At 38.8% G+C, this 25094-nt stretch overlaps 2 protein-coding genes and 1 long non-coding RNA gene across 13 annotated transcripts; 2 read left to right on the top strand and 1 right to left on the bottom strand.

Annotated features, from left to right (window-relative positions):
• Positions 1–1400: 1400 nt before the first annotated feature.
• Positions 1401–17519, top strand: LOC105040738 (mitochondrial carrier protein MTM1). Of its 11 annotated transcripts, none has more exons than XM_010917397.4 (11): positions 1401–1703; positions 1798–1991; positions 3442–3498; positions 4186–4302; positions 4434–4535; positions 8305–8475; positions 13704–13806; positions 14076–14167; positions 14307–14456; positions 14858–14916; positions 15343–15967. In XM_010917397.4, exons 2-11 carry the CDS (start codon positions 1833–1835, stop codon positions 15473–15475), a joined length of 1143 nt encoding a protein of 380 aa, XP_010915699.1. In that variant the 5' UTR covers positions 1401–1703; positions 1798–1832; the 3' UTR covers positions 15476–15967. The 11 variants fall into 11 exon arrangements, with proteins under 11 accessions (XP_010915699.1, XP_010915703.1, XP_010915700.1 ...); XM_010917401.4 differs by lacking the exon at positions 15343–15967 and adding an exon at positions 16792–17519 and having other exon boundaries at positions 1521–1756; positions 1816–1991; XM_010917398.4 differs by having other exon boundaries at positions 1540–1747; positions 1816–1991.
• Positions 17112–18969, bottom strand: LOC105040737 (arabinogalactan protein 41). Its single transcript, XM_019849448.3, has 2 exons — positions 18670–18969; positions 17112–17377 (listed from the first exon to the last, which is right to left on the bottom strand). The coding sequence occupies exons 1-2, from the start codon at positions 18782–18784 to the stop codon at positions 17271–17273; spliced, it is 222 nt and encodes a 73-aa protein (XP_019705007.1). The 5' UTR covers positions 18785–18969; the 3' UTR covers positions 17112–17270.
• A 3661-nt stretch (positions 18970–22630) lies between these two features.
• LOC114914018 (uncharacterized) lies at positions 22631–23812 on the top strand. Its single transcript, XR_003800450.1, has 2 exons — positions 22631–22793; positions 23603–23812. It is a non-coding gene; the product is annotated as an uncharacterized lncRNA (long non-coding RNA).
• The last annotated feature ends 1282 nt before the right edge of the window (positions 23813–25094 follow it).

Consider the following 25094-nt stretch of genomic DNA (forward strand, 5'->3'; position numbering starts at 1 on the left):
AGCTGGGCTCCGCCATGGAGGGTGGAGGAGAGGTCTCTTTCCGACGGGAAGAGTGCCTCGCCGATCCAGTGGCCCTCGATCACTGAGCCTTGGTTCTTGTCATCTCGAAAGGATTTTTTCAAGCTCTGTGGAGGTCGTGATCCTCCCCTACCTGGCGCGCCAAACCTGTTGCGACCAATCCTCTCGCCGTCTGGTCGTCGAGAATGAGCACCTGCAAGAGAAGTCCACACTGACCGGAGATGTCTCCGGTGGGGACCCTCCGACGGTCAAGTCAGAGAGGAAACTAGTCAACATTAGAAAAGAATCATGGGGACTCAGCGAGAAAGTTAGAGAGAGAGAGAAAGTGAGTCCAGAGGCTTCGAAAGAACATCTGCAGCACTATTGCCTTCTCCATTTTATAGTGGAGCGCGGCGTGGTGCCGCCATTAATAGCGCAGACAACTGGGGAAGTTGTCAAATCGTCGGAGGCTGTCAGAGTCGTTGTGGACTGTCAAATCACCGTGGGCTGTCACATCGCTGGGATTAATCTATGTTCTTGGCAAGACAATGCCCCAGGGTGGCTACGCCGTACATCCTTGTCAGGACAGTGGCCCACAGCAGTCGTACGGTATTTGAGAGAGCCGACCGACCGTACGTCGGCATTTGGTTGCGGGACGTTGGGCGAAGATCCGGGGACACCATCGGTTGGTCTGGCGCATGGTGGGAGTCGGTAGAGTCGGGCTCCACCGTTCGGCTAGTCGGGAACGGAACGGGTCTGCCTGACCGACATACCTTCGGTCGGACGGTGTCGGCAGTCGTTGGTCGGTGCGGTCAGTAGAGTCAGGCGTCGGTCGGACAGACCTAAGGGTGAGTCGACGTGAAAGAGGTCGGTTGGTATGTCGCAACACTGATGATCTTACGTTTGTTAGATATTTTGTAACGATTACTAATGCATTTTATAAGTTAAAGCATAAACGAGAATTTGTCAGAGTGAAACATACAATGTTACAACTCTCTGAATGTATCGTGAACGTTTCTACCAAAAAAAGAAAGAAAGAAAGAAAGAAAGAAACAAATTGTATCGTGAACGCGTGCGCTTTTTAACGACGGTTATCCCTTAATCGAGCCTTCTAAAGCAGTAGGCCTCGATGCAAGTGCCGGACCGTCTGCCACGCTCCTATTATGGTTGTCTTTGTCAGTTGGTCTATGGATGCGATGGCATGTACGCCCCGCAATAGGAGTCGGATCAGGATGGTTCTCATAGAATCGCGTTAGAGAGCTAACTCCCCCATCACTTGGTTATCCGACTCTCAAGACGGTGCCTCCTGTGTGAATGGATGGTGTCTTCATCCAAGATCACAGTTCATCTCCTCTCGCTTTGCCTTCCCTTCCCCCCTATCTCAAAGCAAATTTGACCGGCATTCGTTACTCCCAGAAAGAACAAACCACCTTGGGTCCCGAGAAGAAGAGGCGTCATTAATCTTGGATTCTTTCCTTCCTCCTCCCTCCCCCTTTTATACCAAAAGTTTGGTAGGTCCAACACGAAAGTCGTGTCACCATTAGCCGCGCCCACCTTCGCTCCCATCCTTCTCCCAGATCATTCCACGACTCCCAAAGGATTAGCTGGGCTCTCAAATAACAACAAAATATTCCCTCGCAGCGCCTTCAGAGAAAGCGGAGAAAAATATTCCCAGCCGCACCAACATATTTATTCGTATGCCGAGTGTGAGGGTTCCCTTACTCGTCTCATTCCCCTTCTTTGCTTTCTGGTTCGAAACGTAAGCCCTTTCTTTCTTTCTTCTTTGATTTCTTTGATCAGCTTGGTACTGTGAAGCAGTTGATGAAGCGGCGAACATGTCGATTTCCGAGGCTTCGTCTTCCTCCTCTTCCTCTTTGTCCACTCACCGCTGGTCGTCCTCCGACATCGACCTGGGCTTCGGCGAGCGAGCATTCTCTGCTGCTGGAGCTGCCGTCCTCTCCGCGATCCTCGTGAATCCTCTTGATGTCGCTAAGGTATCCCACATGTTACTTGAGTTCTCATAATTACCATTTTCTTCTTTTATAAGCTTTATCTTCTTGCATCTTATTTTTAAAGTTCTTGTGCACACAATCACCAATAATTTTGCATTCTTGGATCCTTTTTCTGAGATACAAAGAAAAGTTCTTGAATCTTTGACGACGTGGATTGCTTCACTTGCTACGTCTTATCATAGAGCCAATCGATCTCTACTTGCGATGTGCTTATTGTCGTAAAGTACTTATTCTCGTGACAGTTCACAGGGATCGAGATTTTCTTGTTGAAAAAGTTTTATCTTCTTGATGAATTCTTTGTTTTAAGACATCTTGATTGCTAATTTAATATTCTTGAATCTTGAAACATCCAAAACGTAGATTGTGTTACTCGATACGTTGATGTTTATGAGGTATGCTTGTTGGGATATCCGGGTGTTCTTTTATTGTCCATAGTTTTATACATCATCGTGCCTTGCAAAGACCGTAAAGATCCATATGATAACCCTTCGAATTACAGGCCTTTACAAAAACTTGAATTGAAATTCTGTCAAAGCTCTGGAAAAATGAAACGAAAAGAAAAATATGTTTACCACTACCCAGATTGTTGTGATGATGATGAAGCTGGTGGTTGTTGGATTGTGGTTGGGTCTGACCCTCTTCTTGTGAGCAGTGTTTATCAGGATATTTATTACAAGATGAGATGTTCAGAGTCAACAATGAGGTCCATGGTGGCGATGCTCATGATAATTAATTTATATGGATGTATGAAACAGTTGTGTTTGTATTCATCGGAACTGGTAGTTAAACTGGGGAAAGAGGTGTGTGGGGTGGGTAATTATTATAGAAACAATTTAACAATTTCTCAGGAAATAGAATTTCTTAAAACATGCTACTTGCCAAAAGCAATTTCTCAGTAAATAGAATCTAAGAATAAATTCTTTAATTAAATAGATTATACTGAAGTCAGGTTTAAAGATTTTGCTCTATTTTTCAGATCTGCAACTGCATGCAACCAAATGCATTTGTATTAAAACAAATTTCTGGCTGCATGGTCCTTGAGCTTTCTACAGTAACTTTTAAGGATCCAACCGTGCACCATGGGGAGCCTCAGAAGAGTAGTATTTTGTTTTTCTATTACTATTTATTTAGCTTCCAGAACACAGGATCTTGCTAGTAGGTATATGGAATGGAACCTTTTCTTTTTTTTCAAGAGGCTAATTAGTAAATTACTAGATCTTGCATTTTTGCAGGAATATTTATGGAGTCTCATTTATTTGACTGCCATATCAGGGTCGTTTTGTGATAAATAAGTGTTGCAAGTCGTATATTCTCTTCTATTTCTTGTTTTGTTCTTACAATTCATTGAATATAAGATTTTATGCTTCGAGTATACTCTATAGATGTAATGTTTCTGCTGGATTCTGATGGATTACTTGCCTCTTTGTTACAGACAAGATTGCAGGCACAAGCAGCTGGATTGCCATATGACCTTTCACAACAACATGCTGTAAGCCGTATGTTATCCCTTGGCTAAATTAATGTGCTGAATTGATTTTGTTTTTTTTCCATTTGTATATGTAATAGAGTAGTTTCAAAGATTTATTGGTGACGAGTTAACAAGGAAAATGTAATTTCAAGTTTTTAAATTAGGAACAAAAACATAATGATTTGGACTATGTCCATAGTTGTTGATGCATAAATTGTGGTGGCTTTAGGATTTACTGGCAAAACAAGGAACACCAATACATACCCTCTTACCTCCCATCCCCTTTGTTGAGGTTTTAAAATATGCTTCTGTTATTATTTTTGACAAAGTTACTTTGTTGAAAATGTCCTGTCCCCCAATATTCTAAGAAAGTTGTTCAATGCTCATGAATGGTCCTTGTTTGAAACTATAGACATTTTGTATGAAATCTTTTATGCTGTTTGGAAATGTTATCAGCTTCATTTTTGCTATTATTAGTATTTCACTGCTATCACGTGGAACCTTTCTGTAAATAATAACTTGGCCATTATGTCTGTGCTGTGCTTGCATGCCACTTATTTGTCATTGCACTTTTTGATGCTTTTTCAAATTGTCTATTTACATTTACTGCCTGATCTGTTTTTCACCTTTCAATTAGACCTACAGGTCGTGCCTTTCCTCTGAGGCATATAGTTTAATTGAAACCAAGTTTTGAAATATTTTGTTCAGATTAGGTGTTACCCATCATGCAACCCAGGGGGAATCCATGGTTCAGGATCAGTTTGTCCTCCCGATTGTTTTCATTACAGGGGAACACTGGATGTATTCTACAAGGTCGTCAGACAGGTAAGTCAGGCTATTTGTATTTTGTAGTCTTAGCTAGTTGCATGAAATATCTTTTGTTTTTTCCTTTAATGGGCTTTAGGTGCAAGTCTCTTTGGTTATATTTTTGAACAAAGTTATATATAATCATGCAGTTCTTGTATGTTTCACATCAATCAATTGGGAAACTTTTACAGGAAGGATTTGCTAGATTGTGGAGAGGTACAAATGCAAGCCTAGCTTTGGCTGTGCCAACCGTAAATTCCTCTTTCTGATTCTGAGTAATTGCATAGCTTTTCATTTTGAATTCATTTGACTTAAGAAATGCTGGTACTTAAGAAACATTTGTGTGCATACATTATAATATCCTGAAGTTTTCCCCCTTTTCTACTGCAAAATTTTAAGGATTTTGGACCACAAGTCTGTGTTAAAGGTTCTATATGTCAGTATATTTGATGTATCATTGATGCAGAGGATGAGGATATCTACTTCCTAAATCCAGATAGATGCTAGTGTTTTCTTTTTTTTTGGGTAGAATTTACAAAAAAAACATGCTGAGAAGACCATCAAACAAAAGCAACAGAACAAGAGAAGAACCAAGCAAACTACAAGAGCAATCAAAATTCCCTAATATAAGGTCCTCCCCAGGAATCTCCTTGCAAAATAGAAACCAAATTTGGAGGCAGAATAGAGAAGCTGTCAAGTGAAATGGACTGATGTTGTGAAGCTAGCCAATCTGCTGCTGCATTCCATTCTCTAAACACATGTTGGGCCTAAAAATGTTCCAGCAATGAGCAAAGGTAAAGAAGATCAGCTGGAAGAGAATTCCTTACCCAGTCATTTGAAATTTTCTGAATCCAGTTTATTACTGTCGTGGAGTTCCCTTCTAGAACCCAATGAAAGGATAGCCACTGAAAGACCCTCCCAATCTGTCCAGTTGCTTTTATAAATTTTTGACTGACTTAATAGGTAGTAACCATGCATAATGAGAAAAACAAATTTTTAACTCCTGTATGCATGATTACGCTGATAGAGGCCTGTTGTCTAAACTTCTGTTACTTTACACATGTATTAACTTTACTTATCTATTACTACAGTTTCACATACATGACAATTGAGCTCATCCTCCAAATTTTCTTGTGGAAGGGTGGGAGAGAGCCAGAAACAGATGTCATTTTCTGAACTGCAAAAGAGCAGGCAAAACTAGAGGGAAGATGGTTTAATGGTGTAGGATCATGGATTTAAACTTTTCTACATCAGGAAAGGCTTTGCTGGATTCGAAATTTGAGGAGGTGAATGAGCAATATAACAGAGTTCTCATAGGAGTCTAGAATGTTAGATATGGTATATGAGCTAACATGTGCATCTGTAAAGGTTGTGGAAAGTGACCATTGAAAGTGTAAGGACATTCCATAAGTTGGAAAAGAAAGGAGCTTTATCTATTGACTAATGTTGTTGAGTTGTTCTCTTGAGATACAAACACCCAAAAGACCAAAATAGCTTTTTTCGCTTTGAAATGATTTAGCAACACCAGCTGAATGCCCCAAGAAAGTGTGTTTGAATTTATTTGGTGCCTAAATCACTGATTATAATATTTAGAGAAAGATAGCTGATCCAAGGTCTGGAGTTCCATTGAGAGCTAAATCATGCATTTGGTGGATTTGGCCATGAGTCATTTTCTAGTCAAATATTGGGGTCAGGTCTGCAGCTAAGAATGAGGAACAGGACTGTGGCATACTGCCTGCACTGCTTAGCGTCTCATAGTTTGATGTTCTTCTCACTCTTAAGAAAGCATTTTTTTCATCTTCACTTATGAAAATGTTACATGCCTATGTATGATCAAGGAATATTTAGCACCACAATGTTCTTTTCTAACAAGAAGGGATTTTCCATGTCCTATGTATGCGTAAGCAAAGTTGGCTTTTGCTGCAACTTCCAGTTTCTGTAAAAGAAAACTGAAGACAAATTGTGCGCTGCCATGCTATCTCTTCTATCCTTCCTCTTTGTTATGCATAACCATATCCACATGTTACTATTCTGATACAAGAGAATACTTGTTCCCTGTCCCAAACCTCTCTTTTTGCTCTTATCAAGATCTTTATCATCACCATCTTATTATCCACCACTTTGCAGGAGCTTGAGATCATTCCTGCATTGCTTGTTGAGAAAATTATTATGATAATCCTTTCATTTGTAAAGACCGTAAACTTTCATAGTCCTTGTGTCTTTCAATCTATGATCATCCGCTTCCATCATAAGAAAAGAGACATCCCCCCCACCCCAAAGTCTCTTATCTTAGAATGTTACAACATGAACCCCATTCCCTTACTGTTATATTTTGTTTCTTTATGATGCACTACTAGGGGATCCTATATCATCTTCTTTTACATGCTCATCTATTGTCATGCATGCTTAGTATTAATATCCGCATACTTACCACACACACACACACACACACACACACACACATATATTGAAGTTTGGATAGAGGAAAGATTTTCTCAGGAATATCTTTTAGCAAAAACTGCAGAACACTAGTTGTTATGCTGCATTAAATTAATTTCATTATTATGTATATTTCTCAAGTTTTCTAATATGTATCTATACCAACATTTGTAGAATCGGTACTGGGAATCGTACCATTCAGCAGCCGGTTCAGCTTGATACCGGGTGAATCTGGCGGTTCGGTCTAGTTTAGTAGATCAAGTCAAATAATTTTTCTCTAATTTTAATCTCAATACAGGTCGTTACACTCCGGTTCGGTATGGTACAGGGGCGGTACATCTTAGTACGGATAGTTTAGGGATGGTTGCGAAGAATAGGACTGAATCGACCTGGCCCAACACCAGTTTGGCTTGATACGAAGTGAACCGGGTGGTTCGGCCCGGTTCAATGAACCATGATTTGTACCAATGCACAAGTTATGTTTGATAAATTAGCATTGCAATTTTCTAATGGCTTTGGCTTCTGACTTATATGTCCCATATTTGGAAAGATGCTTGAGTCAGGATTTTGTTCTCTTTGGTTTTGTCCGTCAGGCTTCTGAATCCTGCATAACTTTACGTGACCTTCTATGCATCCTGCTAGGCATGTGTGTCCATCCACATCAAGCTTAGTGATTTCTCTTTTCTCTAACAGTGTCTCGTCATAGAAAATGATGTTTTATTTGTATAAATTAGATACCATCATGGTATCCATGATTGGTTTTGTTTTATGAAGATACTTAATAATGATGTCATAAAAATGGATAATACAGTATATTATATCAGCAATAGATGCATAACAGTGTTACCTTGATTAGACAAAATACTTGACCACCCCCACCCCATCCTCTGGTCTTTCTTCCCCAGTTCCAAGTAAACGTCTATTCATCAGACATTATGTTTGTACTAAATCTACTTAACAATGACACCACAATAATGGATACTACAACATGTTTACATTATTGTATATACATAACAGTGTTTCCTTGGTATTACAAAATTATTATATTTAGAACATATAGGTAGAATTATCTGCTCTGTATTTTTCTGCCGTTGTCCCTTTTCCTGTTCTTGGTGGTGATTAGCCATCTCAAGGGTAATTATTTATGCTGAAGTTCTCAAAACATATTAATTTAAAAGACTTTTTTCTATATAACCTAGTAAAGCAGTTCAGTTCCTGTTATATATTTGCAGCCATATTCATTTTTTTTTTCCTGGTTTGTTTTTGAATCTTGCTTGTTTCAGTACAGTTTACTGCAATTACAAGGATAAACTCTCTGGTCACCATGTGCATCAACCGGTAGAATGATTTTCAAAGCTTTTAGATGATGGAACTTTGCATGCTACCATATCCAGGATCTTTTTGAGTATATGTTGAACGAATAGATATCTTATTTGGTTTCTGGAAGTGTTTACTTTTCAAAACAGCTTTATTTTGGGGTTACCACATGCGACTATGCCTGTTTAACTATATATCTTGTCTTAATGCTGTGGATACAACTATACAAGTCTTTTTTCATATTCTTTCCTGATCTGCTAACAGGTGGGGATATATTTGCCATGTTATGATATATTGCGCAACTGGATTGAAGAGTTTACAATCCACAGTTGTCCTAACTTAACACCTTATGCTCCCCTAGTTGCTGGCTCGATTTCACGCTCGCTAGCATGCCTAGCTTGTTCTCCCATTGAGCTGGCAAGGACACGCATGCAGGTACCTTTCACATGTTTGCAAATTCTTTCCCTGATGGAGGATTTCTTAAAGCTTACATTAACTAGCCAATTTTGCATAATTGATGCTTGGTAGTTTTATGTACTTTAGCATATGCTGTTGAAAACTTAGAGGGTGACATCCTTCTGTTTGTCCTTCAAATCTTACTTTCTTGAAGGTCTTACTTGAAAAGGTTCCACAAGTTTTCAGTGCTGATTTTTCTTGCTTGTTTGTCTTACACCTTGGATTGTAAAAGAGTATTTTCTTCATTAGGAAGGAAAGCATATAGGGTGTACTTGCTTTTATTCCAGCCAGAAATGAAAACTCTCCTTGCACTAAGTGGAGCAAGTTTACTAGCAATGCTAAACTTCGGCAAATGCAACAAGAGAAACAACATAATCTCTATGCATACAACTTCATGGATAACATAATATAGCAGGCTGTTGTTGTGCCTCTGAAATCATCATTTTGAGTGCCTAAAATTATGACTAAAATTGAGGACGGGTATAGTAAAATACTATGCATCGTAATTAAAAGCATAACCATCAAGCCTTGGCCTAACTATTTGTGATTGGCTTTGTGAATCATCATTGCAGAGTATCCTATTTAGGGTGACCTCATGTCTTTTCTTCCCAAATGTTTTGACATCCTTTCTTGCAACTCCCAGTAAAGCAACTCATTTTATTAGCAAGCACTTTATGGCATGATCTTTTCCCCCAACATTAGCTTTTGGAGGAATTTGAGCTAGGATTATAAAAATTGAATTTAGCTAATTTCATTGTAATGAACCATGTTTTTAATATCAAGTAGCCTAATGATTGCCTATAATATGCTTATTCATGCTACATCCTCTTATCTTAAATAAGGGGTTTTAGTTGGCCAATAATTAAATTTAATTCGTTAAATTTGCTTTGGAACCCTCCCTGTCTCCTTGTGTGGCATCCTTGAGTTTGAGGCCCTTTGACATGTCAGACTATAATTCACTTTAAATGCAGGTTTCTTCAGGCCAAGTGCTAGTTGCAGCATTTCAGGGCATGAATTTTGTGTTTGGAGGCAATGCATCTAATATGAATTGCCTGATACATGGATGCAAACCTTGGCATAGAGCCCTTGTAACCAGCATCCACACTTCCCAACCAAAACCCTCAAAACCCACATCACAATACCATGGATGCTGGTGAACCCTATTATTTTGTCTTTGCGGTTAAGAAACTCTTGATGGGTTCAAACTTCTGTTTAAGATTTGAGAGATGTAGGTGCGGTTGTCTCTCATCATCTAAGTCTTTTTTCATCGAAGTGGAGCTGGTTATCCCTCTAAGAAATGGTACTAAATAATCGGCTTAGGTAAATGTAGGCAAAAGGGCCTGCCATGCGGTCTAAAAACACTGCTTTTGCTGACATGGAGATCTGCCATATTGTTGTACTTTGGCAACCCTCCAAAGTTCCCATAGACTTGCAAGGAGCTAACAAAGGAGCAAGATGACAAGTTTTGGAATAAGCTGTGTTCGTCTTGGGCAGAACTAAGACAAAGTCAAAAAGAAACATAATGACATTGCTTCTATTGTGGTTAAATAGTTATGATGCTCATATGACATATCTGTCTTGAAGGTTAAACAACAAGCTTATCTGTCTTATGGAGCTATAGGGATCCTCCTTTTTTGGCCTATTGATTTATATTATAATGAAATCTTTACCCTTTTCATATGTTCTTACAATCTGTGCTGCTTTGTATAGATATCTTTCTTCCTTATTCAATATAACTTGTGCCCATGTTGCTACTAGCACGCTTTGTGTTTGATGAATAAATGCCATGTTTAGCCTTGTGGAACTTCTAGGTATCATCTGATGTTGTCAATCTTAGATCTATAACTTATAGTTTTATGACTGCTCTTACTTAACATTCTTATTTTACATGCTTAAGCCCCTTATTTCCAACATATTGGGGGTAACATGATGAAGCACCGTCCAAAATATTTGGGCTCAGTTTTTGTCATCCTTATTCGCCTATCATTCTTATTTTTGGCTACCTCTCTGCTTGTATGTTTTCTCAAATCTTTTCTCACAACTTTCATTTACCTAGGGTTCTCTATATCTTCACCTTTAATATGGATCAAATATCCCATTTTGGGGCCTCATGTTTTTGGTCTGCACACCCATAGCATGTTAATCAATTCCTCATCATAATTTTTTAGCACAGCCATACAATATTAGTTGTTTTTTCATTACTTGATTGCCAGTCAATATAACTCCTATACTTTCTTTGACATTCTTGTCCTCTTCTCATTCCTAGTTTCATCACACATCCATCTGGACATTCTCATAGCTCATCTTATTTACTTGGATACTCTTTATTGTCGAAAATTCTAAACCATATAAAAATTAGGTATCGTAACTGCCATTATGATATGTCTTTGCTTGAGTGATCAAGGAACATGTTCATCATATAACACTCTAGAAGCACCTCTTTAATTCATTCATCCAATTCTAATTCTAAACGTCTTCATTTATCTAACCATTTTGTCGTATGATAGATTATATATGATGAAACCAATTGCACTGTTGTGCCTGGTGTACATCAATTCTTTTCCTGGCCTCCATTTTACTTTTGTTTCCATGGAAATTGCATTCATGCTGTTTTTCATTTTAATTTCTGGGTGATTACTCTATAATATTTCTTTATAATTCCAACATTGCTGCATCCTCATTTCGTCAATTACAAACTAAATTCTGTGCACCATGAAATCTATATCACAGCAATCATGGAGATATGAACTTTGTGGCAACTCTTCATACAAGCCTTTGCAACGGAAAATTCACTTGTCTCCCCACCATTGCTGATTCTTGTCATTGCTTCAGTATTCATGTCCTTAATGATTTCCATGTATATTTTATGCACACCTTTCTATTTCAGTGCCCACCAAATTCTCTCTCCTAGAACCCTATGTTCTGTGTGGGCTGTTTCTTTTTTTCTTGATATCTTTCTACTAATTGCCTCCTTCGAGATTTCGCCAAATTTCTAATCTCCCATCCATTTTAATCTTAATCATGAGCTACAACAACAACCATACCATGCTTCTCTCGCCCCAGATCATGCCTTGTGCTGAAACTGGATGCTAGTATTCAGTTTTGGCCCATGTACCAGATTTGACCACGAATGATAGTTATTGCTTCCGACCCAAGCTAGATCTTGCCATTGGTGGCCCACGGGTACTAACTACCAACTTTTTTTGGTAAGTGCTAGCTACCATCTTCACCTATTGAAAGTAGCTACAAACATTTGTTGCTCTCTCCCTCTGCCTCCCTCCCCTTTCACTTCCTTTGGATGGACTTGGGCCTCACTCTTGTACGCTAGTTTGGGCCCAGAGATAGGCCTCTGAGCAGTCTTGGACCAGTCCAGGCCAAGCTTGGCTTGGGTGGCCTGGACTGCTAGAAGTCCCAACTCTAAACAAATTGTTTGGTCTATAAAACATGTTATGGAGTAGTTTAAATCATTGCGTACATTGAAAAGAGATCCTACTTATTAAATTGTTTTATTACTAATACACAGCATGTAATAGAGAAAAAAGAAGGCTTTAAATCAGCAGCCTACTTAGGCAGGTAAAGGGAGCAAGAAATAAATGAGAGGTAGGGATAGGGATTTAAAAGAGAGGAGGGGAAGGAAGCTGCTATTTGGTCTATTTAACTTTAAAAGATGGATAACAGTATGACCTTTTAACACAGGATATATAAATATTATGTGCATCTAATGGTGAATATATTCCCATGATGAATATAAGCCATGATATTTCTTTTTTAAAAAAATAAAAATAAAAAATTGCAAGATCATGGTGAATTAAACAAAAAAAACTGACATTTGGTGTCATTTGTTCACTAGATAGAAACATCATTTTCCCGTCAGGCAAGACGAGTGTCAACCTTTGGCAGAAAACATCTTCTTAAAGCTACATGTAATGTCATCCTGAACTAGGGGAGAACATATACTCCTAAATCCTAATCTTAATGTGTGCTTTTCCTTTTAAGTTTATATAGACTGACATTGCTGTTGAAGTTGTTGGCCACGTGAAAATTTCAAGGCCACTGAAAGATTTGACTGAATATTTCCTATTAGCATTTCTCCTTGAATCTTGCTTAATCTCCACATTTACGACCCCAATTGCAGCCAAATAAGGGAATGAAAAATTCACTTGTCATCAACAAGTTCCTTATGAAATCAGGACCCGATCCCCTCCCATCAGTGTTCCCATGCAATGCTGAACAACCTTTGAAAACTAGTGGAGATCTTAATCTACCTAATCCATGTCTTTCACTAGATAGCCTTATGATACAGTCGACAGATTTGAGATTGCCCTCAAGTTATAGACTTCCTGTCTAGCATATACCCCTCATCAGCTCAGGGTTATGTTTTAGACGGACATATCTTGTGTCAGCTATTTCATATCTTGATTTGGTCCACTTTAATTGGCTGTCCATTTTCTTTCAATTTGTGTGATCTACAAGTCAATGCAACTTCTTGGTTTCAAGAGAAAAATGCAATTAAGTTCTGATCAAGGTTTTAAATCCTGTGAGATGGAGGTGTTCTAGTTTCTTCATGAAATGGGACACCATGCTGTCTTGTCCCAAATGTCCTCCATCTCTCTTCCCTTCTTTTAGTTCTTTCTTTTTTCTTTCTTTCCTTCTTTTCTTTCTTTTTCCTTTACCTTTCTTTGTTTCATTTTTCTTCCTTTCTTTTCTTATCTCTTCCTTTCCTTACTTTTTCCCTTTTTCCTCTTCTTTCTCTTTCCTTTCTTCCTTCTTTTGTTCTTTTCTTTTCTTCTCTCTTCCTTTCTTTTTTTCTTTCGTTCATGTTTCTTCTCTTTTTCCTTTCACTTTTTCCTTCCTTTCTTTCTTTTCTCTTTCTTCTTCTCTCCCCGCAGGTGGATGGATTTCAGAGTCTCGACCCCTTTCGGGTCTGTTTTCCACACCCCCCCACCCCCTGCGCACGCACACACATCTCAGAGCAACTTGCACTAATAATCTTCCAATTTGTTCTCATGATCTGAATCTATCAAAAGGTCTAAGACAGTCTTTCCATTTCTTGGCGAAGGTTCTATTTTGAATTTTAACATGAAACTAGTGATTTTGTTGCTGGTGCAGAGTCATGATTTTCATGTCTATTATCTCTTTAAACTAATAACATTCCTTTCTACCATGATTCTTTCTTATTAGAGGATCTACAAACCTGTTCTTCTTAGCAGGCATTTAAAGAATCTCGAACTGGAGCAAGGCCACTAGGGATGTGGAGAACTTTACTTGGCGTCCTTTCACCACACAGAAGTACAAATTACATTGAGAACTGTATGTTCCATCTTTCTACCTTGCAGTTATTGTTAAGATACCTCCAGGATACTGTTAGAAAGGAAGATGCGAGCTTGGCTCCACCTTTCCCTAATAAGTATAAGCAATTCTCCCTTTGCCATGGTATCAGAAATATCAAGTCAATGCAGGTTTTTTTTTTTGGCAAATTCATTGTTGTTTGATGATATTTTCTTCTCCATTTTCAGTTCATATGAAAGATGTCATCTTAAAATTATGTTATCGATGAACTTATGAAACAAAATAATCAGTGCAAGGTTATTGTGTGCTTTGGACGGGTGTGGGAGCACAACTTGCCCGTGATGTTCCTTTTTCTGCTATTTGCTGGTCAACTCTTGAACCGGTGCGCTTTCACTATCATATGCATTGTCGCGGTGGTGCTACTTTATTTATCTTTGTAGAATTTATAGATACCAAGGATGAAAATCTGCATAGCAGCATGACATGGTTCATTGTTATGTTCTGGAGTGCTTTTGATGCAGATAAGAAGAAGCTTACTTGGCCTAGTTGGCGAGGAAGGGAATGCAGCTAGTGTTATAGGGGCCAACTTCTCAGCAGGTTTTGTTGCAGGTAGTTTTGCTGCTGCTGCTACGTGTCCTCTCGATGTAGCAAAAACACGACGTCAGATAGAGGTAAGTTCCTGTACTCAGAACATAACTGACACAATGTTATATCATTCTTCTATCACAAAGCATGTGTTGCATCAGGATTTATGGTTTTCAACAAAACTGACCCAGTCAACAAATTATTAATTTGCAACTTCACAGATCAGAATCAATCTCTTGTTTTACTGTTTGGCCTGATCCCACGTTTTTCCAGCTTAATCAGCGTCTCATTTTTTTTTTTTTGAATTGAATAGTTTTAGTGAATGAATTTTTGGCCAATCTCTTGTTTTACTGTTTGGCCTGATCCCACGTTTTTCCAGCTTAATCAGCGTCTCATTTTTTTTTTTTTGAATTGAATAGTTTTAGTGAATGAATTTTTGGCAGTTTTTGAGTTATCTAAGGTAGTTAGTTTGGGATGCTGATTGCAGAAGGATCCAGCAAAAGTGCTGAAAATGACCACAAGGCGAACACTAGCTGAGATTTGGAGGTATGTACTAAAAATGATCTATGCTGCTTTGTGTATGCATCAAAAATGCTCTGACCATGCACAATTTAACTAGTTGCCATGACATAATAACATAAGCAACTTAGTTAATCTAGATTAGAAATTTAGGTTCTTTTCCTGGATGAGGTTCTCGCAATGGGCAGGAATTTTATTGGGAGTGATGCATTCACTGGGTTCTTTCAAGATACTGCTATTGCTATTATAGTATTGCTATTCATGTCAGCAGTTGCAGAGTAATGGTAATGACAAATTGGATTTTCCTAGCACGTGGACCATTGTAGATGGGGTTGATGGTATACAATCTTCATTCCAAATATATCAGCATGGTTGAAGTGAAATTTGCAGTAATTTCAACATATCAGAGTGCTTGGCTTAGAGCTTCACAATATCTTAAAACATGATATGCAGGAAGGAAGGGGTGAAGGGGCTTTTTACGGGTGTAGGGCCGCGTGTTGGACGTGCAGGCCCTTCTGTTGGAATTGTTGTATCTTTCTATGAAATTGTCAAGTATGCCCTACATAGAAGGCATGCAAATGTGTGAGAAGAAGAGCCGGCTATCTGTGGAAACTCCACCTTCCCTAACCCAGCAGCCCTGAAGGGGGCTGTTCCTTGATGAAGACAGATGCGCTAAAGATTTTGAAGGAATGTGGGCTTAGCAAAACAAATATCTTGACCGAGGAGGTATGAGGAGCCTTAAACAGCTTAACCTATGTTAGTTAATGCAGTTTTCCCTGCAGAAAGCTGCAAGCTATTTTTGAGGAGAAAAAACGCACCTCAATCAAGCTCAGCATCACTTCGTCAAGATCACATCTAATAGTTTTCTTAAACAAAAAGTGCATTGATTTTTTTTTTTTTAAATTTCTATAGGTGGTTTTGTGAATGTGTTTTTTTTCTTTTCTTTTTTTTTTTTCATATGTAGTGCTGTTTCTCATTTCCATTTTTTCATGTTCTTCGACTGCATGATATATAATGTTGACAGAGGCATCTAATCTAATGGAATAAAGGTGAAACCCGATTGCATCTATTTCGCACTTGTGACATGGGTCTGCGGATGAGTGGGCCTTTGTCTTAGGCCTTTAAAGTCACCTGATGTAGATCGTTATTGGGCTGCAGATGTTGCACTAAAAGGTGTATGTGTTGTTTCTTAGTATCGATGCCTTGTTAGTGTACACCGACCTCGTGCCATCTACAGGCGTTCATTCATACTCCTTGTTTTGAATAATTTTGGGTTGTATTTGGTTGACAACCGAAATCAGAATTGGAATGGTCCAAAAGGTTTCTGTGGGGTTGCGCAATTAGGAGGGGCCATGCGCTTCTTTGTGAGTGCGGGCATGGCTGTGATCAACTAGTATTTGTGTCCATAGCAGTGGTAATTGCTGTGATCATCTTACTGTTTTTGTATGGTCCCATTGTTGGAGATGGCCGCGATGTTCCATGAATGTTATAGAGCATCCTAGCACTAATTTCAGCAACAAGAAACAGGTAAAATTGCTTAATTGTGGAAACCAGCGGAAGCCGTCCCTACTGGATGACCAATTTATAAATCTAAACTAGGTAATTGATTGTAGTAGTATTTGATATCGGCTTAAGTTGGTCTGACAGATGTCTGTTTTCGTCATCTTTGCTTCAATTGAAAAAACGATTAAAGTCAATAAAAGATAAATTAAATCGTTTAAGTATAAAAGCATTTCCTGCAGAAATGACAATTTTTCTTAATTTTATCATATCATTTCCCTGTAGTAGGGCCTACAACCCTCAAAACAACCATTTAAACATTATCTCAGTATTTCAAAACCGAGAGATGGTCTGTTATTTAGCATTTCCGTATACTGAATTGTTAGCTCCTGATGCTGCCAGGTTAACTATGTACGCCGGTGAAATGCTAAATAGCCCGGACACAATGGCTAAAAAACGATGGATCTGTGTCACATATGCAGGCGGCAAGCTGCAATCAACAGTGCCAGTGATATCTGGATGATACTGAACCACGAGGCATTTAGCATTTATAGATGGAAGACAAACACGTTTCAGCCCACAAGCAGCAACCACACCTGATGATACCAAACCGTAAGGCATTGATGCGCGCACACGTCTTCTGTTGCATTTACAGGGTTGTTAGTTGATAAGGAGTTCTTGAACTACGAGATGAGGAGATGGAAGGAATTTGGATGGAGATATGCATGAAAAAAGAATCTAGCTAAAACAAAGGCAAGTAAAACAATACAACCAGATGTCCAAATCCCAAACCACAAAATATCGAAACAAAGTGAACAATCAGGTCAACAATGCTCTCTCCCTTTCCTCACATAACTCGTCAATTCAGTCCATGGAATGGCTTAGAAGAGCTTGTAGGGGGATGAAGCATCCAACGGATGGATAAGATAGGTGAGGACTAGGGCCACCAGCATCAGCACATAGGCAATTCCTTGGTCGATCGACATCCCTGTGGAGCAGCAAAGAAACAAATTATTCAACATCATCAATTTAAACTTAGCGAGGTAGAAACTTTGTAATTATACAACAGCAGCTGAAGACCACAGCTTGTATGGTCCGAGTCCCTGGAAATGGAGGACAGTTGGCGAAAAGCGTAACGGCCATCAGTTTGGATAGGTTGTGCAATTTTTGAAGCATTCATTGATGTGAAGAAAAAACCAAGCCCGACAACTGGTTTTCTTGGATTCTTTGAAATGGGACAAGAATACCAGTTTCTCTGGCTATTTACCTCAGATAATAACATGAAAAATATGAAAAAGGGCTTTTAGTAGATGTCAAAAAGAAAGAAATATTCCATATTTTTTCATCCAATCATACCAGCAGATAAATGATTTTCCTAATTCACCGATTTTACGAATCATCAAACTCTTCAGCGAACCAGAGAGCATAAAAAAATCTTCTTTTCTTTTTTCTTTTCTCATAAAAAGGAGAATTTTCTTTTCTTTTTCCTTGCTTAATTTTTGCCTACTGCTTTTCGTGCAAATAGATCCTTCAGAGGTAGAAATCGCCAGTCAAAGCAAAGTAAGACGAGCTCCATCCAAAATATTTTGGTCGGAAACCACAGCTGACTCCGACATGGTCGAGCAAATCAAATCGAAGAGGGTATATAGATTGTTAGATTAAGACTACAGCCTAGAACAATTGTGTTGGTGCTATGTCACCATCTACACCAAAACAGGCAAAGCCGACTGTTAAGGAGAAACACAGAACAACATTGTAATCATAACCAAAAAACTGGATCTCATTCCTTTACTGAGGGTGTCGAACACGTCGCAACAATAAACTAGAATGTCCTAAAATATATCATTATTATGTATATAGTCTCATTACAGATTTTTTTTTTTTCACCTTAAAATAACATCGCGTTAATTCCCAATACAATCTTTGAAGGTAATATTTGGTTGCCAAAGAAATGTAATTCTGAAGAAGAAATCAGAACCAGAGAGGTTAACAAAACATATCAAAATCCAAAATTTCTAATACAGCTTAAATAATAGTAATATTCTTCCAATTGTTTCATACCAGCAAAAAAAAAGCAATTTTCACAGAACCGATACTACAACCATATATCAAAACGATTTAGATACTAAAAACACGGCAAGGATACATCAAAAAAAACCACAAAGAAGGCTGGGAAACATAAAAATCTTAACCTTCTTAGAAAAAATGGAAGGAAAAAAATAATCTTTATCATCACAGGAAAAAGGTACAAGAACAAAGATTTTGGGACATTTGGCTCACCATCGCTAGTCGGCGCTGGGGCCGGAGCCTGGGCCTGGACCGCCGGCAAGACAATGCAGAAGATAAGGGCCGCGACGGCCATCAAACCAAAGGGAACTCTAGGGATCGCAGCCATATCTCGCCTTCGGTTCAAGAAGATCTGGAAACCCTGGATCTCTCTCCCTCTCTATAACCCTAGATAGAGAGAGGAGAAGAGAAGACACGAGACCAGGCGATGCACTTGACCTTCCTTTCTTTTGCTCTCGGTCCTCCTCCTTTACTATTTGTTTCTCCGTAACGCTTTCTAGGGTTTCGAGGCGTTCTTATATTTATAGAAAGATGGCGGGGCGTAGCGACGAAACCGCAGGCTGGGCTTCGCTTTGCCGCTCCCAAGGGGGGTCACCCACGTGAACGCCCGATCACGCTCGCACCGGAGCCAGCCTGGCCACAAGGTAGCTGTCTTCCCGCTATTGGGCCCGCAGCATCCACCTGGATCTCCTGTTCTGGCTGTGGGGCCGGAATACATGGAGCCTTCGATGGACAGATCGGGCCGTCCATCTTGGTGTAGGATACAGCGAAGATTGTGCGCAAAATTGGAGCACCAACGGGAGATGCCCTGTAACCTAACCTAGGCTAGAATGGTCGGATGGCATCCTAAATAAGGAGAAATTATTCTTTAAACTGCATATACTATATGACTATACATATCATTAATCATAATTGCTCTCTCTTATGACCTCTATTTATTAAAACTATATCTTGATGCATCGTTATAGAAACTATTGATTGTGATTGCCAACATGCATAGCCACATGATGCACATAATATAGAAAAAAAAAATTTCTCAATAGGTATTGGATCTATTTACAATGCCACTAGCTGAAAAATTTCGATGATCTTGTCTTATCATCCTTCTTTCCATGTATATAAAATGATGTCCTTCGAAGCTTTGCCATTTAAGGATGGTATCAAAATTTTACATGATGTATTGTTTAGGTGAAGAAGAAAACACATCCAATTATTGATGAATGAAAATTCAGTCCGGATGCAACTGATTGGGAGGTTGAAAATATAGAAAGGTATTGTAACATAAAATGTTTTAATATTTTTAGGAAACGATTTGGATTGTCAGATATTACAATCATAATATGTGATATACTGTGAGGTGAGACTTAGCTTTCTGAAAGTCTCTACAAATCATAATCATCCTGTATTTGGGATTGATCATTTCTTATATTTACATCTAGTTAATTTTAATTTTCTTGAATAACATATTCTCTTCCCATCCACATGTTCTGTGGAGGAGATGTAATTGTCATACGTTACAACCTAAACCTTTTTAATGGATTATTAATTTTGCCCTCTAGTTGAAATGTAGTATTTTGGATGGAAAAGAATAACTTGCATACAAAATTACAAAATGGTCAAAGCGGCAGTGGAGATTGCAGATTCCCTAAGGTCTCCTATCATATTTTTACGCTCCAGCTCAGCCTCAAAACAGTACAATTCATATCATATATATATATATATATATATATATACATGATCTTTACTTGGGGAACAGGATCAGGACCTTCCTAACTGTATCTGGTATCTGGTAAGATAGATAGGCTACGATCTAATGTCAAAACATATATATATATATATATATATATATATATATATATATATATATATATATATATATATATATATATTGTTGATTCTTGATGTTTAACATGTTACCTTGTTATCGCATTGTGTGACCATCAACATGCCTATGTTATCAATCATTCAAATTGTGTCCTTGCATTTTTATTTGCCGTTGTTGTAGAGTGCTTCTTTATATATATACAAAGTACATCTCCTCACAGCTTTTTGTACAGCTGTTATTAGCATGCCAAAAAGCTAATTATATGTGTACGTATTAAGACAAGAAATTAGCACCGTATATATCAACCTGCAGGATTTAAGGCACCCTGTGGATGCCAGAGGATCATATCAAATGGATAAATTCATCTCTGCAGCGCCTCAGCTGCACAGCATCACGATGAGAGGTGAGTGTTTAAAGAGATCGGGTCAGCCGCGGTGGCAGCCAAGATAAGCTAAACCATCTCGAGAAAACGATTAGTATCTGGAAGACTCCACTCTCTTTTGAACCGCTCCCCTTTCCTCATGTTTTTAAAACGGATTCCCGACAGGAAGGTCTTATCAGATTCATAAGATCTTCCGGCGGACAAACTGGCCCTAATTAACCAAATGATCTACTTGTATAAACATGTGGGATGTGTCATTGGCACCATACATATCACCTTAACATGCATGTGGGAGGTGTCGCTAGCGGGTTGGGGTTGTATCTTTTGTGCAAAAGAAGCTCAAATCCGCCATTGGATAACCCACTTTTGCTTTGAGACCTGTGTAGGTGGATAAATGGAGTTCATAATGCTTTGATATTTGTGTGGTAGGGGTGACCCAATAGTAGATTCCTGGGAAAGAAGATAAATCTTTTGTCTGAAAGATACAACCCCTATCCGTCATTAGTGCCATAGATATCAGCAAAGAAACCAAGAAATGCCAACCTAGCCGAACTTGACTATGCCGGCTGTTGGCTCTCAAGTCTCATGCCTAATTGAAATATAGGGCTATGCTGGTCACCCATCCGTCTACATTTCAAGTTCTCATCATTTCAGATTTTTCCAGTTATGGCACAAATGTGTTGTCTTTATGATGCGTACTTTGTATACTTCGCCTTTGCCAAATATTACAAGCCTTTTATATATCATTGCTCTAATCTTGTGCTCGCATCATACTACTGATCGGAGTGTTGAAGTTACACCTTTTTCCCCCCAATGTAAAATGCATGCATGCAAAATGATATGCGAAATGTGCATGTATAATATAACATGGTTTATCTCTGGTAGCCCAAAAGTTAGCATATAGAAACCTTTAGTGGGGGGATCTAATTAACAGCGTATCATCCGTTAATATCACTATATTTACTTCACCAACCATGCATGCTGATTCCACTAAAATTTACTTCTATTTTGAAGGAAATAAATAACGACATACATTTCCTTACGATATTGTGTGGTTGAGCAATCTTTATAATTATAATGTATCTTCGAAATATCACTATAATATTTATGCAACCATGTTAACATTGTAAAGTTTGTATATAATGTACGTATCTCATCCAACTCGGCGGGGTGCCCTTTATATATTATCTTGTTCTCTTTTACTAAGCACTTAATTTTCTCAAATATCGTTATTGTTTTCAGAAACAATTACAAGCTAGACAACTTGAACAATCACCATCAGTGATATCTAGAAATCCAAATGATGTTCCTATCCATATGACGTACGGGCACCAACCGATCCATGAGCATCTCTTATGAGGCGGCCAATATGATTCCATGTATGACAGGCTCTCCTGAATTTGTTCTCTGCTGTTGTGCTTCACCACCAGTTAGATATCTGGAAATGAACCATGAAAACCCATCACAAATTTTCTTCTGAACAACTTAATTATGTTCCATAACCACTAATTATAAGCAGCATGCATTGATCAAGGAACAAGGAGATTTTTGATCAAGCTTACCTGCAAGTGATCATGCATGTGTCACCTTCCCCTGAAAGGGTAGTTTAGTCACTGCATGCAGAGAGACAGGACCACGGGAAAGTAGTATTGTTGCTAATCGTCAGCATTTCTTTTAAGGTAGGAATCAGCCAGCTTCGAAAAGTTCATACTTCTCTTAGCACCGTTCGCTTTCAGCATGTGTGAGCCACTGTTATTGACGGAGAGAGAGAGTTGGCGGGGAACCATAACCCAGGTATAACGGGATTTTCTGGAAGCCTTTGAAGGTACTCCGGAGTCCCAATCGTCCGTTCCCTCTCAACGTGAGGCCCAACGGCTACCCTTCCCCACTACCTTTCGAACACTAGATTATTCTTCGCTGCAAAAGGGCGTGGTCCGTTTCATTTCTTTCTGCAGTGTTTGCCTTCACATGGTAGGTCCGCGGCTGCCTTTCTAGCTAAAAAGATGATATACACTTGGCAGGGGCTGGAATACCACAAAACCATGCCAGGATTGGAGAGCCAAGATGGCAAGAAGCTAGAATGACCGGAAAAGTAGTCCTTCCAGAGCGTGACGGCAAGTGAAAAACATGGTGATGGGTTTTTTTTTTTTTTTTTTTTTTGGTGACAAAACATAGTGATGGGGTTTGGTGCTGTATTCATACACGACAAAATCATGTGCCGCGCATGCATGCATGCATGTGTGGAGAAAAATTGACCCGCGTCAATACTCCACCCATATTTTCTTCCGGCGGCACAATTTCGGCGTGCTTTTTGACAGCAACGGTGGATTTATTTTGTCGATTTAAATTTTAAATTGCGAAGTATCAATTACGTGGTAGTATTTCGAATTTTGAATTGGGGATCTTTGTTGAATGAATTGTATGGAAATTTGGAACTTTTCCAACATTTTTTCTCTTCTATCTTATTGTACTCTTTTTCTTTCTTGTACTCGTCTTAAATCCTATGAAACAATTTCTAAATGGTAGGGGTGGGCAATTTTGTCCAAAGCATATGATTCACATAGTGACCTGACTCAAGCGACGTAGGGCCTATCAATCGGCTCATTGGCATTCCCTGCTAATTGGTTCAAATCTTTAATTGATGAGTGTACCAATAGGCCTGTTGTGCGCAAACAGAGGACTAAGTGTTAAGTTTCCTTGCAGAATAGCACCAGCAAAATTGGTCCTTCAATTAATATCTTTATTTTTTGGTGTATGTCTTCTGTGTTAAGTCCCAACCCTGGTCGTGATCAACAAATTTAGGTGGTTTGGATGAAGCAATAATAGACTTAATTGTGCGTCTAACTAGTTTGTTGATCTATCAATTTTTGATACTGCTAAGCAATAGGATTTCAATTTCGCAGGAAATATATATTGACTGAAATGATTTCACCTTGCAGGTTATGGGTTTTTTTCAAGGGTTTAGTCATAAGAAGATATTAGGTGATGGAAGCTCAGCAAAAAGCTCATTGAAGTATTTAATCAACTGTAGTTTTACATGTGCTAATCTGCATTAAGCCATATCTGGCTCTGCTATGTTCCTGTGTGCCTGCCCAGGAAACCAGGCATCTTAAACAGTGATCAATGAGAAATTAAAGTTCTCCGCGGAATGTTTTTTTCTTCGTGCTTTGTTGCTTTTTTGTTGGGGGACTTCCCTGAAATTGTCGGGCAATATTGAGATCCAGTTGAAAGGAGATTTATGCATGACATCCTAGGAATCTAAAGGATCGGCTTTCCACTGTCTCTTCCAGCATCATACTTGCCTCTCATGTCACCATCTCTTCGACTCTTAGTAGATTGGCACTTCATATCTAAGGAACAATGTGTATGAAGTCTAGACATGACTTGAAAATGGTAGATAAAATAATTTTTCTCTGTCTGTTTATCAACAAGGACAGGTGTTCTAAATTCCATGGTAAGTTTGTTGAGGTTTGAATTTATGGACAGTTCGATGAATGCAATGATGCACACATTGTGAGGAGGCTTCTAAGCTTACAATTGATGCCTGTCAATAAGCAGCAGAATATATTCCACCCACCTCAGCGTCTGATGCTAAATCACCTTCACATGAGAGGCAGGTAGGCAGGCTGGCTTTAATAAAGCAAACTCAGAAGCAGTTCAGCATCATCAAAGACCAGGTACTTGTTACCATTATTCAAGAACAATCGAAACGTTAACGTGGGTTGGCATAATCACAGATGCTCTGGGAGGAATCTATCCCACCTTCACAAAAAGGCTGCAACCAGTGAAGGGATGAAAAGCTCGGTCCTCAGTTCCATATATAGAAGGAAAAGGTTCATGATTATAATGTTAATTGTCAAACAAAAAGCTCAAATTAACCGGTCATCAACCAACTATGCTAAAATAGTCAAAAATATTTGGTCGATCAAAATTTGGTTAATTATTTATGTTATTACACTTGGATAAGAAATTATCTTCAAATAACTTCCAATTTGTATGATAACAGGAAGAAGAAAGATCTGTTCACATTTTTCTAGCACATTTCCTCCTACAAGTGTGTGTCGGTCGTCCCATATGTCACAATTCTATGGAGCACTCGGTCCGACAACCTCCTTCTAAGATTTTTAGGATTGCGGAGAATGATCCTTCGATCATCCATGTATACAGCTCTAATTTTGCCTGAGGAGCGAAAGTTCATTTTGCTATTACACGAATGTGGAATAGTTCAGAATAAAGATTGAACCAACTTTTGCATAGATCTTGAGTAGTCCACAATTTGGAGGTTCAACCTATTTTCGTACATTGAGGTCCGGAGACTCATAGAGTGGAGGGTCACTTTCCCGTCGGTGGAGTTTGGGTGACTCGTAAAGTTGGTGGTGGGCATCTTTGTATCATCAAGAAAGTGACTCAAATCTGTCTGATATGTATAGG

The sequence above is a fragment of the Elaeis guineensis genome, chromosome 3 (assembly GCF_000442705.2).
Source record: "Elaeis guineensis isolate ETL-2024a chromosome 3, EG11, whole genome shotgun sequence".
Lineage (NCBI taxonomy): Eukaryota > Viridiplantae > Streptophyta > Magnoliopsida > Arecales > Arecaceae > Elaeis > Elaeis guineensis.